Here is a 16569-nt window from a genome sequence, read left to right on the forward strand (position 1 = left end):
GAAATCTTGGCATCTAAGAAAAATGACCGAAGTAAACAAGACTGAAAGTCACTCAAAAGACTAATGCTATTCAATTCATTGGTACATCTAATGAGTCTTAAAACACATTAAGGAACATTTTAAATAATCATTTGCATCTCCTACTGAGTGAGGAAGATTTCAAACCATTGTTGACAAGTATGGCATACAGATAACATGTGCGAACATAAGCCCTGCATTATTGAGAAGTACCGGTAAATATAAGTCCCAAACATTCCTTGTTACTTGGTTACAACAAATGTCCTTGTGGTCTAAGTCAAGGAGGCAAAATTACTTGCCCACATAAGAAGTTATTATTTGTGAACATCTTCATAAAATCATAAACATTGGCAAAGACATTGAAAATAATAAGCGAGAAGATTAAAAGCAATTACATTGAGAAACATTTTAAACTTCGTGATGACAGTGATTCACCAGACTTGAAGACCATTCTTGTAAATGGTCCAAATGAAAGACTAAAATGTTATTATCAGATATCAGAAACTAAATGCCACATTAATTGTGTGTTCATATAATTGTTTGTCTTCTATTTTATTTTTTAAATATTTCTATTCTTCATGTATTTCTTTTTTTTGCTCTTTCTCTGTTATTTTATCCCCTGTATTCCATTGTTACATTTATGCGTATTGAAGATCTCCATAAGATATATAAGTCATAGAGGCATATTCAATTAAGTCTAAACATCATGGATGCGCATGTAAAGTGACAATACAGTACCGCAACATTGCGGATTTCCCTTCCCAAACCTATGGGGTGCGCATGGAAATCCGCAATGTTGCTGTAACGTGTTATCGGTGGGACTGCGTATCTGCGATCTTTAGACTTAATTGAATATGCACCGCAATGTTATGCACAAGATGGGCAAGATTGAATGTAGTTTCTAATGTGTGTTATGCTCGTTTGAAAGCCGGGCAAAACTCGTATCAATTTTTGCATCTCTGCTCTGTTTGATTCCTTCCACACTTGTGATATTTAGCCACTTGCCAACTAGCCTAGTAGATTTACTATAACTTTAAGGCAACATTCTTTGATGTCCCTTTTTAATGGCGGCTGCCTTGTCCTTTGCGTACTAGCATCAGTTGACTAGGGCTGTCACTTACAACTAAAGGGTTCCATGAAGGTTCCTGCCTCTCTGGTCGCCAGCATATTGCTTTCAAGTGTGCTAAATGCGACAGTGTGAAATTTGTTGTTCTAGAAAATTAATAGGAATATGGTCTTGAAACAATCCTTACATTAAGAAATGTTAAATTGTACACAGTTGTGTAAATCTTTTTTTTTTTTTTTCCCCCACATATATTTTTTTCCCATATGTTTATCTCCGTACATTTAAGCTAATGCCGTGTATATCTATTGCCCCTCAGTTTGCTTTCTTTAAACTATTTCTAATTTAAAAAGACTATATCTTCAAAATATGTATTGCCATAATTGTGCATAGCACACTGGTTGTGTCTGTTACCTCTTTGCCTGCCCTGTCATACCTTTGGCCCATCATATCCCCAGTTACGTGTAAGGAAAATAAAATATAGAGAGATTATCCATGATAACTTTTTGAAGTGGTTGTACAATTTATTTTTTATTTATTTTTATTTTGCCTTTATTTTTTTGATGGCTATTTGTGGTAGGTTTGAAAAAGAGGAGACCCCTCCAGTCACTGAAACCTAACAACAAACACGTTTAATAGTACAGAATGCCTTCTCTCTGGACTTCAAAATAAAAATTAGATGTCTAGTTTTGAGTTATGTTTGCATTTAATTTAATTCACATTTTAAAACACCATGGCTTCGTGGTATACAGATTTTGTATGAAAAGTGTTTAAAACAATACTTCCATTTTAATAAAATTGTGATATTTTTAACAGTTACATATATTTGCAACATATATTTGGTTATAAACTAGAATATGTCAGACTGTATCGACAGGCACAAATCCTGCATCTTCATGTAATTTTTGGTATTTTTAATTTCTGCTTTGATCTGCACATTTTTTTTCTTTTATATATCCAATCACAAGTGAAGTTACTTCAGTTCTATTGGTTCTTCTGAGAAAACTTTTTAATTTAAACCTTCTTCAGCTGTAGTGTGTTTTCTTTATAGCTATAAGCTTGAAGGATTTATTAATAATCCAAGCAAGGGCCCTTGTAATGCATTGTAGTGGTTGTCAGTCTATTGTTTTACATCCTTATGAGCCATTTGTTTTGCTGTTGTTATCGTTCAGACATGATCTTTGTATGCTACAACTAACAGAAGTGACTCAAAAACGAGGAGAAGAAACCACTCAATGAAAGAATTACCAACCTAGGAATATCAATTACCATAGAATGCAACTTGCAAAACAATTGGCTATTCATGTATGTAAGCATCAGTACACAATCTCAAATAAATAGGCATTTTAATTCCGTTTTTGAAATAGACAGCTCCTCTTACAACATTCAGATTTAAAAAAAATCTAAAAATGTTGTTTTAGCACTCTTTAAAAATGTAAGTATATAGAAGCTGGCGTACAAAATCCTATGCATATGGATTTTGGTGATTAAATAGTGGCAGATGAGGCTCCTGCCCCATCAGAGCAGAATTCTAGGGGGAAGAGAGTGATTGCATATATCAATAGCTTCTTATTGGTTCCACGCAGTAACATCCCCTAGACTGCTTTTACCAAAGCTGCGTGCGTAACCTTATGGGATCATTTCGGTCATGGGATCTAGGCAGTGCAAAGTGCTTAGGCTTTGGCGGAAGCTGTGTGCTCAGCCTAAGGTGGTCCCATAAGAAGCAGCTGCATTTTGGCCCTGATATTCTCTTGGTGGCCATGCATATGTAATAATAGTGAGCTCCTTAGTACAATTTGTATAGAAAGGTAACCTGTGCTCTGTGATCAGAGCAGAGTAAGGTCTACCTGTATCTAACTAGTGTCATTGTTGCACATGCAAGGGTTGATTCTGTAAAAGCCTTTTTACAACAGAAGATTTTCATGTCCTTCAGTAAAGCAATTAATTCACTAAACCAAATATGGGGGTTTAATGTTCATGCTACACATTCCCATATTTTGCATTGGTGAGCTCTAATAAAATTTAAAATGGCTACCTAGAGGGTGAATATTTAGATATTCATATTGGACTATGTCTGTGCTATTCAATCTCCAGTTCTGTATCCATAATTAGCTGAATGGACACAAGTAGTTTGCGTGTCTTTACCCACATTTCCTTACGTACAGATCTAGTTTTACACTGGGGCTTTACTGCTGATAAATTGTACATGGCAAATAGATTTAGCATACCAAACAAGATACAATACATTATTCTACTAGTATAGGATAATAGAAAGTTCTGAAAATGTTATCCAGTATTCTGAAGAATAGATTCAGTGACCCTGAACAAGAGAAGTGGTACTGTGCAGTTGTTTATAGGAGCAGAATAATTGAATAACGAACATTGTATTATACTTGCCTACTCTCCTGAAGTGTCTGGGAGTCTAGCTCTCTCAAAGAGACATTCAATTCAGTGAGAGGTGCCGTCGGACATTACATCAATGTTCGGAAGGGCATGTTTCTGCTGTTCAGGGGCTTGATGACACAGTTCACTGCTAATCACCTTCCTCCCTGATGTGTGATGATGCAAATCTCAGCATTACGCAGCGGAAGTGCGTGCCCTTGCAACTGCCCCTTGTATCTCGCCGCAATCATCTCCTGGAGTCGAGGTAGCAAAAAGTAGGCAACTATGAACTGTATAAAAAAAAGGTATTTGTCCTGAGCAGCTGGATAGCATTAAACAATTAAATTGGGGAGATTATTAGGCATAGCAACCTAGGAGCAAGCCTTTAACATACTGCATAGACCCTTAAAGCAGAGGGGTTAAGAATGTAATTCTTAAATTAATTTGGACATTTCAATTTTCCACATTGAGCCTGATTCGGAAATGGCACGGAAATGAACATATTGTGTAGTTTTTTTTTAAAAACTGACATAAATTGGGCATAGGCTTGTCCAGATTCTGCCAGCAGCGAATGTAAAGATATGTCTGCTGATGAATATGGGTTTAGGTCCGCTGTACTCTAACCGACAATACACGGCAGGATATGTCCAATACATATGTGGAATATAACTTTACAAAAGAAAAAACAAATATTAAATGAATGTTACTTGTTGATAATAGTCATTACTGACACCATTTTTTTAAAAAAAAAGTTTTACTTTTTTTCCCTCTAATAAAATACTGGATAGTATGAATATCTACTCTACATAAAATACATTTTTTACAGTTACCCCAGATTGCAATCACATGTTCTAACATGCATGCGCGACATAGTCACTAGCAATCGGCACTTATACCCGGTAGTTAGTGCAAGTGATATGACAGAAAAACACACAACTTTCAGGTGACTAAATCTTGAATCTGACACTTCTGCATGCACTCAAGCTTGGCGTGCCCTTACTGTACATTGACTATGTGCATAGGCTCCTTCCGCTCCCTATTCCGCCCATGAAATCATAGGCTGTAGTAAGGGTTCTTTGTGCTTGAAGATGAATTGGATGGTGCTGTGCTCTCTGGTGTATGGTTCGTTTCTGGAATTGTGCAGAGTGATTTTATGTTAAATATGTCATGTATTGGCATTTATTTTCTCAATTATTCAGGCCCATCTTATTATTTGGCTAATTGCAATATGTAGCATATAAACTATAATATACCTTTCACAAGACACTTAGGGCTAGATTTACTAACCTGCGGGTTTGAAAAAGTGGGGATGTTGCCTATAGCAACCAATCAGAGTCTAGCTGTCATTTTGTAGAAGGTGTTAAATAAATGAAAGCTAGAATCTGATTGGTTGCTATAGGCAACATCCCCACTTTTTCAAACCCGCAGCTTAGTAAATCTAGCCCTTAGTCTTCAGACTAAAGGAAGAGAAGAAAGAGAAAGACATTGAGAGAGGTCCTAGAAAATGGATAGGTCTATGCTATATTAGCTTGTCTATCAACCAGCGCCTCCCATGCATCCATGTGGTGATAAACTCATTAATCAGCTCTGTTGAGAAGTGTAATTTTGTCCACAGTTTGGGGAAATTCTATTTTAATGGGAAATTCTGAGAGTGTGAGTACAGACTCAGCCTACAGCACGGGCAAATCTGAAAGCTAGTTAGTTATTATTTTTTGTTTATCCGGCTCCCTCCCTGGTCTCCTCCTCCGTCGCGCTCCGCAATGGATGTCGGGCGGGCGTGATGATGTCACGCCCGACATGCACTGCGAGTGCCGCACGGAGGAGGAGACCAGGGAGGGCGCCAGATCGCCAGCTGACCGCAAGGTAAGTATTCTTCTTTTCTTTTTTGTCAGGTTTTCTTTTTTCTTTTTGTGCTGCCTCCGACGGGCCCCCCTAGGCTGCAGGGCCCCCGGGCACCTGCCCATTGTGCCCAATGGGAAAGACGGCCCTGGTTAGGGGAGAGTAGGATGGAGCGTGGGAGGTCATTCCAGTGGAGGGGGGCAGCTCGGGAGAAATTTTGGTTTTGGAAATGGATGAAGTGTTAAGTGTGGAGGAGAGACGTCTGTCATTGGCCGAGCACAGGGAGCAGGTGGGAGTGTGAATGGAGACGAGGTTGAAGATATAAGGGGCAGTTGAGTGAGAGGGGCCCTTGTAGATGATGGTGAGGAGTTTGAAAATAATTCTGTAGGGGAAGCAAAATAGATAAATGCTGACAAATTCCTAGTTGTTTGTGAACGGAACACTTCCTCTTTGTGCAAAAGATGTTTTGTGAATGGGAGTGTGGTCAGACCAGATTATTGGTGAAATACAAGTGTTTATCAGTTTGCATGTACTCAGCTGGTCGATCATATTGACTCTAGTGTTTAAATTATGTGTATAAAACAGGCGAGTGCTTCAGTGAAATATATTTGTTTAAAGCTCTTTTAATCAAAACAATATAGAAAATACAAAGGGAGCGCACTGACTCAATATCTGAGATAATGTGTATAAAATGTATTCTAATCCATGTAGTTACTATCAATGTAATTATTAATAGCCTATGTTTTGTCTAGGCAATAATTGAAATCAGCTTTAAACTGACAGACATGTATAAATAGTGGAAATTGTTACTAATAAGAGATGTTAATTGATGTATAGTTAGAGAACGTATACACAACTGTCAAATAGGGGTAGCAAAAGTAAATCGGTGGTCTCAAAATAGTTTGGCGCATATGTTGAGTATATAAAATAAATATAAAACAAAATGATGTACCTGAGAATAAAAGTCTTTGGCCAAATGGTCCCACGATAACATATCATATAGACCAGTGGTGGGAAACAGGTGGCCTGCAGGCCGCCAACAGCCCACCAAGCCTTCACCTGCAACATATGCCGGCTGCTCGTGATCTTATTCTTTGCTTTGAATTAAGTAGAGAGTGGGTGCAGGGAGGTCATGTGGCATATCCGGAGGAGGAGATAGAAGTGCAGTGTGCTCTTTCTCCTTCCTCTATGCAGCAGTTTTGAACACAAGTTGGCTATCATTGATATAGACAATGCTTTATAAGCAGAGATAAGTGGTTTGGGAGGAGTGGTCTTGAGCTGGTTGGGATGATTTGCTAGGATCATTTTTGTTCTAGTGAGAGGGAAAAATATATGCTTGATTTTAATTAAATTAAGAAAAATATATTGATAATTATTCAAATTATCTCCCTATTCCCTGGTTAGAAATAAGATGACAAACTACCAGGATAGACACAACTCTTGTTTCTTTTTCTTTTTTTTTTCCTTGTCTGGAACCACATGCATGTAGATCATGGAAATGAGTAACTACTGTTTCCTGGTTACACCTTTGTGTGGATTGCTTCATGGGCAGGACTGGTGATGTCACAGTATTTCAATAGTCTGTAATGGAGTGGGGAGGTCTTTTTAACATAGGTGTGCAGTTGGAATGTCAGGTTTAGCACTGCACGGTATATTTTACCTTCATGGTTCATAACTAAAAAAATATGGCAGTTTTTGGAGTTTTAGAAAAAAAAAGAAAAAAAGTACTAAACTAATTAAAAAAAAAAAAAAAGAAGAAATGAAATAAATAGAAACCAAAACTTAAAATCCATGAATGCATGTGAAACTTTTTCTGATACAAAGACAATAACAATCACATGTAAACATTAAAGAAAAATATCAGTACTCCGCATGAAAATATTTAATATATACATAAAGTAAGTGCAATTGCACAGTGTTGACTTGTACCTTATATCCCATTTTTAGTTTTTCACACGAAGAAAACCTCCAAGAGGCCTCTATGTCTTTGGAGACGTTGGTAAGTGACAACTTTGCATGGACAATTAAATCTAAAACAATCACTTTTTTCAGAGCTTGTAAATAGAATTTTGCCATATCTGTTAATACTTCAAGCTTTGTATAGAATTGTATAGTGATTGTTGACTCAACTTCATTTGTTAAGTTTTTAAATTCCATGTTCTCTGGTGTAAATTATGTTTGCGGTACAACAGTAGTTGAATGTCAACTTGGTAATTTTTTGTTCTCCTCTATTAAACAGAGGCCTATGCTGATTTTTTTTATTTGTGATAGTAATGTATACATTTGTTAAGTACCTAAAAGAATTGGCATATCTAATGTTGATTTAACCTAATGTTTTTAATTCTGTTCCAAAAGCTTACATTTTTGCTGTAGCTCGAAACTTAAGGCAGATAAAAGTAATTTGGTTTGGATTTGGGAGGAAAAGTTACCATAGGGGTTCAAATTTCGTGGTGATTCCATAATAAACACCCAATATGCTTCAAATAAACTGGAATAAATAAAACACGATTAGTAAATTGTTTAATACATTGAAAATTCAATATTACAGAAACTAGTGGTCAAGATATTTTGGGCATCCTCTCTTAACTAAAACATTTTCATTAAAATATGAGATGGGTGGTAAACATTTTATTTTTTGGGGGGTGATCTGATGTGAATGACCCCCACAGAAGAGAAAATATTGTTTTGACAGTATTATTAATAAATGTGAAAGTAGCATTCGCTATATAAATTGTAGTTAAAAAACAAATGAAATTAAATTAATTTTATTTTTCACTTTAAAAATCCAATGACAATATTTTTTTTTCGGCAGTAGATCAAATTTAAATGATAAATAAGCAATGCGAATAGAGGACCATAACTTTATATTATATAGCCGCGATGCTAATGAATTAAGTATTACTAGTTTGATAGTAATCATTATCATTGCATATTGTTGCACTAGCCCTCCAGCACCCACAAGTTACATGTCTGTCTATACATCCATGTCTAATTGAGTTGCATTTATTTGAACATCTTACTGTCTGTACTTGGCCTATGCTTGTCCGTCCTTTCCCTCCCTCAATAATAATAGTTCTATAATACTGCCCAGGCAGTCAATAGCTGCCAGGGCTTGCTGGAACTTGTAGTTCCAAATGAGTGTCTAATCTTTTTCTGACTATACACTATTACTCTAGTAACCACTGCCCAAGGTGTGATAAGAGGAGCCCCAGTACTATTCAGCATGGATGTTGTGGTTTGCCTGTAGGCTTACACTTTTCTTTTGCGTCTCACCACTGGGGCTAGTTTCACAGTATGACAAGGATCTCATTGTTGTAGCTGCTTTTGTAGGGTGACCCCTGCATTAGTGGTAACCACTCCTGGCTATATCAGTGGTGCTGGATACTTATTTTAGGGGTGATGACAGAAGGTTTTTTTTTTTTCTCTTTATTATTTTCTATACGCATTTTAGATACAGCAGTAGGTATTATATTGATTGACTGCCGTATCTTTACTCTGGCCTTGTCAAGACATGCTTAGTCTATCTTAATGCGGCTACCTAGTTGCACTGTATTTTGAGTTGCATGTCTCTTAAACATAGGAGAACAGTTGTTATCACCGGGGATCTTGGGTGATCCCTGAGGTTGGATGCGCACTTTAAAGTTCTGGTCTCGCTTTGACCAAGTAGGTGACTTGGCTAGCTAACAAAAGTTATTTTCTGATTCTATTTGTGCAAATAGAATGAGCCAGTGTGTTCACTGTGAGCACATATCCGACAATATTAAGGTATATGGATTTTTCTCCTTTAAGAGTCACATGACATAAGATCACTTATAGCAGATGATTCACTTTAAAGTTTAAATGTATACAGAAAATAATGTTGGACAATATAATACTGTTAAAAATACAATATTATTTAATTTGATTTTAAGGTACTGGCAAGACTATGGTAATGGACATGTTTTTTTCACAAGTTGAAGTTGAACAGAAAAAGCGAGTGCATTTCCATGGATTCATGCTTGATGTACATGAAAGTAAGTTGTGATAACAGCTTTATTGTAATAAAGTAATTGTAATTTATGACTGTACCCAAACAAAAGTTATTCAATATTGTGGAGCATTCTGTTTCCATTTTTCTTTGCCTTCAGTCGTTCCTGGTTATACGTTTGAAATAACGACTCATGTCAATGTAGGCCATATGTAATTAGGATTGCAAAAAGAGGCACTAGCAATGAAAATAAATACATTCTAGATAGGTACTAAATTTCCATTCAAAGTATTAAAATATTAATCAGATACTTATACCATTCTGTAATTTTGTGGTTTGGAAATCATAACTATCATTAATGGATATCACACTGATACAGTCATAATGATGGTAGCTAAACAATTAATATTGCACAGCTGAACAATCCCAGCTCCTCCCTTTCTATATAAGCTGAAGGATGAACTATGGGATATCCTGTACTTCGGAAGAATATATACTCTCAGATATAGAAAGTGGAGTATCAAAATTTAATAACAAATGGAAACCTTATATCGAAACACGAAAGTCTGACACCCAGACCAATATCATGGAAATATGTGAATCTACAGAGTGTCAGAAACACACAGGAATTTAGTTGATGAAACGTGGTCAGTCTGGTTTAGTGCTACCCACAAGGTGTGGAGTCTAATGTGGTGTAGGTTTTCACCCTGCAAGGAGGTATGGTCTTCGCTGCTGGTGTCGTGCAGGTCGCGCCCCCCGTGCGTGTACTAGACAAGACAGGCAGGTATTTAAAAATCCATAATTGGACTGGGTGAGGACTGTTGGAGCACCTAGAGTATAGAATAATGCTGGAGCAGGGACAGCAGTAAGGACAAAGATGACACTGGAGCTGGAACACAGGTCAGCATACAAGTATCACTGGAGTTGAACACATGTATCAGGAGCCCAAAATGGTCTGAGTATTAAATCTGACATAGATTGAAATATCTGGCACCTTATGGGTGTCTTGAACAGGATTATATAGTCTGCTCTTTAACTAGAGGGTGGAACATGGGCAGAAATCTGTCATGTGACCGAGTCCTTGAAGCACGGACGACCCTTTAATACAATATGGTGGCTGTCATCAGGATCTAGATCTGGTGTTGCTGCTGACTAAGAGGCCCTAAACAGCATGCCGAATTGTGGTTTGTAAGCACTGAAGGTCCAGCATGTGACACTGAATATCCCTATCTCTTATTATCATCTCCTTTAGCATCTCCCCACCAGTCTCAACTCCTCCTCATTCTCTCACTAAGCACATCTGTAACATCTTTAGCATTGTCATCTGCTTCTGTTCTCTGAACTTGCTCCTCTCCCCATCACCATCCTTTCCTGCCCTGTCCAGGCTGTCTCCCTTTATTATAGCACCTTTACTTTGCGCTGGACTCCACTTTCCTGGCAATCACTATCCGGTAATAGCGTTTCCCACCGTGGCATTCTAAACTGACCCGTTATCTACAAAGAATGTTCTCGCACTGTTAAATGTTTCTGAAGGAATTCACGCTCCTGTGCTGACTTCCTATATTTCAAATTTATTTTCTCCTCCTACAGTTCTTTGCTCTCACTCTATCTGTAAAAACTCCTACTTAAAATCTCTAACTCCCTCCCAATCCTCCAACCCATGTCGCCTGTTCGCCACCTTCAACTCCTTTATCTGCTCTTCCCTTCATCCTTCACTGCACTTGAGTTTGCCACCCACTTTTTCTCCAAGTTAGAATCCATTCGCCTCCTCCATTCCCTCCTGCTCCCACATCGCCCACCTCCTTAACCTATCCTTCTCCTCTGGTACCTTCACTTCTTCATTCCAAAACACCCTAGTCCACATACTTCTTCAACCACACCTCTCTCTCTCTGGCTTCCGCCCCCATCTCCCTTCTCCTCCTTTTCGCCTCCAAACTTCTGGAGTAGATTGTTTACAATCAACCCACCGTCTTACGTGCCTCCTAGACCTGCTCTAATCTGACTTTTGACCCCTCCACTCTACTGAAACTGCCCTAACCAAGATCACTGATGACCTCTTCACTGTCATCTGTAAGGATAATTTCTCCCTTCTCATGCTTCTAGACCTCTCTGCAACATTCAACACCACTAACTCTCCTCTTATAAACCCTCCTCTATTGGCATCATCGACACTGCCCTTGCATAGTTCGTCTCCTACCTCACCAAACGCTCCTTCTTTGTCTCTATTTCCACCTTCACTTCCCCTCTTCCCCTCTTCCCCTCAACTCCCCCTACAAGTTCTTTCCCCGAAGGGTCTGTGCTTGACCCCATTCTCTTCTCCCTCTACACTTCTTCCCTTGGTGATCTCATCAGCTCTTTTGGCCTTCAGCATCACCCCTTTGTTGACAACACCCAAATCTACCTTTCCTCCCCTGATCTCTCCCCGTCCCTTCACTTTCGTGTCTCCAGTTAACTGTCAGCCATCTCCTCTTGGATGCCCCAGTACATTTTTAAACTAAATAGGTCTAATTCAGAAATTATTATTTTTCCCCCCTCCAAGGTTCTCCCGCCTCCCTCCTTCTCCCTCTCTGTTGACAATATTACCCTGTCGCTCAAGTGCGCCACCTGGATGTCCTACTCCACTTATCCCTCTCGTTCACTACCCACATTCATCCCCCCTCCCAATCCTGCCACGACTACCTTCGTAGTATCTCCAGGATCAGGCCATTTCTGACCCTGGATACAGATACTAGATTCATTTACAAGTTATCTCTTGCGTTGAGTACAGCAAACTTCTCTTCTCTTTCCTTCTTTTTTTTCCCATCTTGAACCACTTCAATCTGTCCTCATCGCTGCTGCCCAATGCATTTTCTTGCCGCTCTACCTCCCCTCTTTGCCAGTTGCTCCATTGGCTCCCTGTCCTCTTCAAAATCTAATTCAAACCTAGTCACCTGCAAATTCCTCAACCACTCCTCTCTCACCACACTACCTTCCCTCTGAGCCAGTCACATAATTTTGTGATTTTTTTTTCTTCTGGTTTTAATGTAAATCTGTTTGTATTTATTTGATTCTGTCACGTTTGTACTTGTGATCTGGTCACTTATTGGTATGTTCTAAACCCCTGGTACAGCGCTGTGGCACCTTTTAAGTAACGGATAATAAGCACATAGCATAACATCAGGAGGTGACAGGAGATAGGACCTTGTGCTTTTTCTGTCTTTGGGTCCCACCTCAATGTCTTGCATGTTTGTTTTGTTCTGTTATAAAAGTACTGTTTAAGTCAGTGAATCCCAAACTTTTTCAGTGTGAGGTACCCTTAGGGTCTCCATAATTTTTTCAAGGCGCCAAAATATTTACCAAGAAGTCCCATGTCTTGCTTACAAACGTCCCTGGCCGAGGCACCCCTGTGAGAATGCCACTGCACACCGTTTGGGAACCACTGGTTTAAGTTATTATTCTTGTCTTGGTCAGTGTTTCTCAGATACACTAATGTATCTATTTGGTGTTCCATACTTTTGTATTAGTATGGTATTAGTATTATTCAATTCAGATACACCTATACATATGCAATATGAACAATTAGGGTGATTCCAAAAAATCTTTGTTTGAAAATGACAACCACCAACCCACCAAAATGTGCCATTATGTGAAAAAAAAAATGATTTTTATTTTGAAATCATATTATATTTAGAACTTGCACAACTCAACCAAAGTTTATAATATGTGAGGATTACATTGCGATAATGCAGAACGGTAATTTGTTTCATAATATATTAAATATTAATGTTTTGTTCATCAAATATTTTAAACAATCCCCAAGTTTACGTTAGTCACTTTGATAATGATCTCTTGATGGCAACAGTTTTTGTTGGCGTGCAGAGCTTACTGTGATGCTCCTCCACCAACTGAAAAAAGAACTGCTTCTGTTCCTCGTTTCGTGTTATCGAAGCATAGAATTCTTGAATTAGCGCCATACCTCTCTCAGCAAGATCATTTACTACCTTCACTGAGTCTGCAATCTTTTGACTGTTTTGGTATGATTCAAGGTTTTGCCATTCCGCCTGGTCATACTCCAGGAATTCCAAACAGACCAAGAATTTTGAACAAACTAGGTGTTGATCTTGTGATGAAGTTATGTAAACCCTTTGTTGCTGGCTGAAGAACTGGTGGAATAAGTTTCATAGGATTGTCAGATCTATCTGAGTGTTTGATAGCAGCAGCCATAATTTTTGTTTGTTTTTTTTGGGTTTTTTTGTGGGTTTTTTTTTTCTGTTGACACTTCATCATCAAAGAAACTGAAACCAACCAGTATTTCTGAAAGATACCATTGATGGTTGTTAAATGCCTTTTTGGCTACAGTTGCAACTTCTTTGTTTGGATACACAGTCAGTGCATTTAACAAGGCAAGGTCATTCCTTGGAGCTGCAGTTGGTGATGAGCTCTGAAACCAGTATCTCACTTAAATGGCAGTAATGAACAGACAAGCTACCTGTAGATGATGCCAAACTTTGCTACAGTACGATATCCTGCGAGTCTTCCATGACTCGCTGAACCCTGGCTGCTGTGGATTGTACTTGTTGCGGAGCAGCCACATCTTGATGGAATAAATGGCCAGGGCCATCCAGCGAGTCTGATGGATAGCTACTGGAAATATGAAATGTAATCCATGTGGAGGAATGCCTCCCAAGAAAATTATGGTGAGTTCCAATAGCTCACTGTAATCATCTCTCGGCTGGAATTTTCTCCAAATGAGCAACTGCAAACTTAATTATGTCCTCTTTCCAGGCAGCAACCAAAGCTGATGTCTTTTCATCTTCAATTGCTGTGCTGAATGAAGCTTGATCGATTCTAGGTCAAAAGTCTCAGAAGTGGACGAAAAGCTCCATGTTTGGAGATTTAGAAACATCATGGATACTCAATATCTTCCATATTATCACTCATTGACATGACTGCACTGCATTAAGTTATTAATGTTCACTTCTATTTGTTCCTGCATTTATACAGCATTGGAGTTGGAATTACCCTAATGAACATATACTTTGTATTTGGATATACTTGTTTGTAGACACTTTATTGGTATACCTTTTTGAAAATACAAAATAAAAAGATTGTCATTAAAATATATATATATATATATATTATTATTATTATTATTATTATTATTATTATTTTATTTTTATTATTATTATTATTTTTTTATTTTTTTTTAATTAATGTTCAGCCTAGAGACTAAAAATTTACTTCATGTATTATATGTATTCAAGCAAGAGAATGGGAGATTGTCTTGAGCCTTCTGGATGTTGCAGAAGTACCAGTCTTATTAATATGTAAAAAATGGCCATAATGTTGCCATTAGATCATCATTCCGCTCTTTACCGTGAAATGTAATTTTTAAAAGTGTTAAGCATTACCTAGTCTACATTTGGATTACCAGTATGTCTTAACCACTCTTAAAGATGCTGATCTACCAACATGGTACTGGTAGTGCCTTTCGATTCTTAATGTGTTTTTAAACCTTACGCTTTACTTTACTCAAAATTAGAATTATGCACGACTACATTTCAGTTTCATTAGAGATTTGGTGCTTAATGTATTACTACGAAACAGCACTGTGTAAAAAGTAAATTGCTTTTTTTCATATAGGGATACACAGACTTAAGAAAACTTTACCAAAAAGGAAGGCAGGATTCATGTCCAAAACGTATGACCCTATTGCCCCAATAGCTGAGGAACTAAGTGAAGAAGCGTGTTTGCTGTGCTTTGATGAATTTCAGGTGAGTGGAAATTAAATAATCGTTTTATTGCCTGAGCACATAAATATTGGTGTTGTCCCTTTTTTTCCCACATGAGTGTAGCCAAATTTCCAAGATGCTGTTGTCTGGCTAGCTGTCCAGGTGACGGGATCATGTCATACAGTTCGTTGACTGCACCAATTGGCCCACTCCATTTTCAGGTATTCCTCATCAAAAACAACTAAACCGTCCCATTTGAATTTTTATCATGATTGCTTGACATTTATGGCCTACAAATATGGCATTTCTTTGGCATTCATTCACACTGGGCCACATTTATGACTGGACATTTGTGGGACATAAAAATCTGCATTTCTCTACTGGGCCTACATACCAAAATGCGTCTTTACATTTGAGTATATATTTGACTTGCGGCCCAATATGCCCGGAGAGGTGAAGCAGGTGCAGGGAAGCGTGAGTTGATTACAAGAAGGGTGTGTACATGTAAGTGTAGCACACCACTTGGGAATACAGAATAATTAGATTTTTCTGCATCTCCAGATATACTTTTTGGGAACCGTATCTTTTACAGGTACTGGAGGCCACATATATATTACTGATGATGATGACACCAGCAGCCCAATATAGCTGCTACTGACTTTTTGTGCATTGACCCCTCCAGCTTATAGTAGTTGTGGCTATATTATGTCATGTTGCAGCCCTTAATTTGGGTTTCTTAATTCTCACTTCAATTTGGACTATAGGAAAGAAGATTGCTCCTTTCAATTTATAAATCGGTAACTGATGGGGGTGGAGGGGAAGGGTTGTATTTAATTACATTTTATACGGAATATGTGACTTTTGCTTTCATAAATATTATCTCTTGTGTTTGTTACTGCATTACATTATATTCTTTACAAGCAGGCTAATGCAACTTTTAACAATTATTGCTAACATTGTCAAGCCACATGTCTATGGTATAGTTTAGGTAAAAGTAAAAGAATGTGAAATATAGTATACTGGACAGATTTAAATAAATATGAATGTTTAATTTTTTTAGAAATTTTATGTATGAGTTTTATGTATGATTTGTGCTTTCCACATCAGCCCCTGCAGTATTGAATTCAGCCTCTTCGTTCTGCCTATCTTGCAAGAGCTATATGGGTTGCTGGTTGAGAGTGTCGTTTATAAAAATGTGGACCTTGATAATCAGAAATACACACTAGGCTTGTGACCCGTTGCATACCTGACTGCCTTATAAAAGCTGCATGCTTGATAATTACTGCAGCAGCTATTTGCAGGGTATTAGATGAGCGGTAACATTCGCATCAGTCCTTGCCAGTTGTGACATGACGACAAATACAGGGGTAAAGACAATGTTGTTTGCTCCACTTCAAGAATGTGCTAATAGTTCTTTATCTGTCGGAAGTATTACATTTCTCAGTCACATGTTTAAGTAGCAAAAATCATATTCAAAAATTGTATTTGTATACCTTAGCCAAAGTTTAAATGATCTATCTGGAGGGATGCAGAGCCGTTCCAGAGAATTCTAGCGCCCGGGGCGAGAAAGACAAATGTCGCCCACCTAG

The 16569-nt window shown here is 38.0% G+C and overlaps 1 protein-coding gene across 1 annotated transcript in view; it reads left to right on the plus strand.

Annotated features, from left to right (window-relative positions):
* The window catches only part of AFG1L (AFG1 like ATPase), a 93658-nt gene that overhangs the window by 25127 nt on the left and 51962 nt on the right, over positions 1–16569 (plus strand). The window contains exons 3-5 of the mRNA XM_075202882.1: positions 7250–7301; positions 9214–9315; positions 14892–15022. Coding sequence (XP_075058983.1) covers positions 7250–7301; positions 9214–9315; positions 14892–15022 — 285 coding nt within the window. The remainder of the gene's footprint in view (positions 1–7249; positions 7302–9213; positions 9316–14891; positions 15023–16569) is intronic.

This window comes from Mixophyes fleayi, chromosome 3, assembly GCF_038048845.1.
Source record: "Mixophyes fleayi isolate aMixFle1 chromosome 3, aMixFle1.hap1, whole genome shotgun sequence".
Classification (NCBI taxonomy): domain Eukaryota; kingdom Metazoa; phylum Chordata; class Amphibia; order Anura; family Limnodynastidae; genus Mixophyes; species Mixophyes fleayi.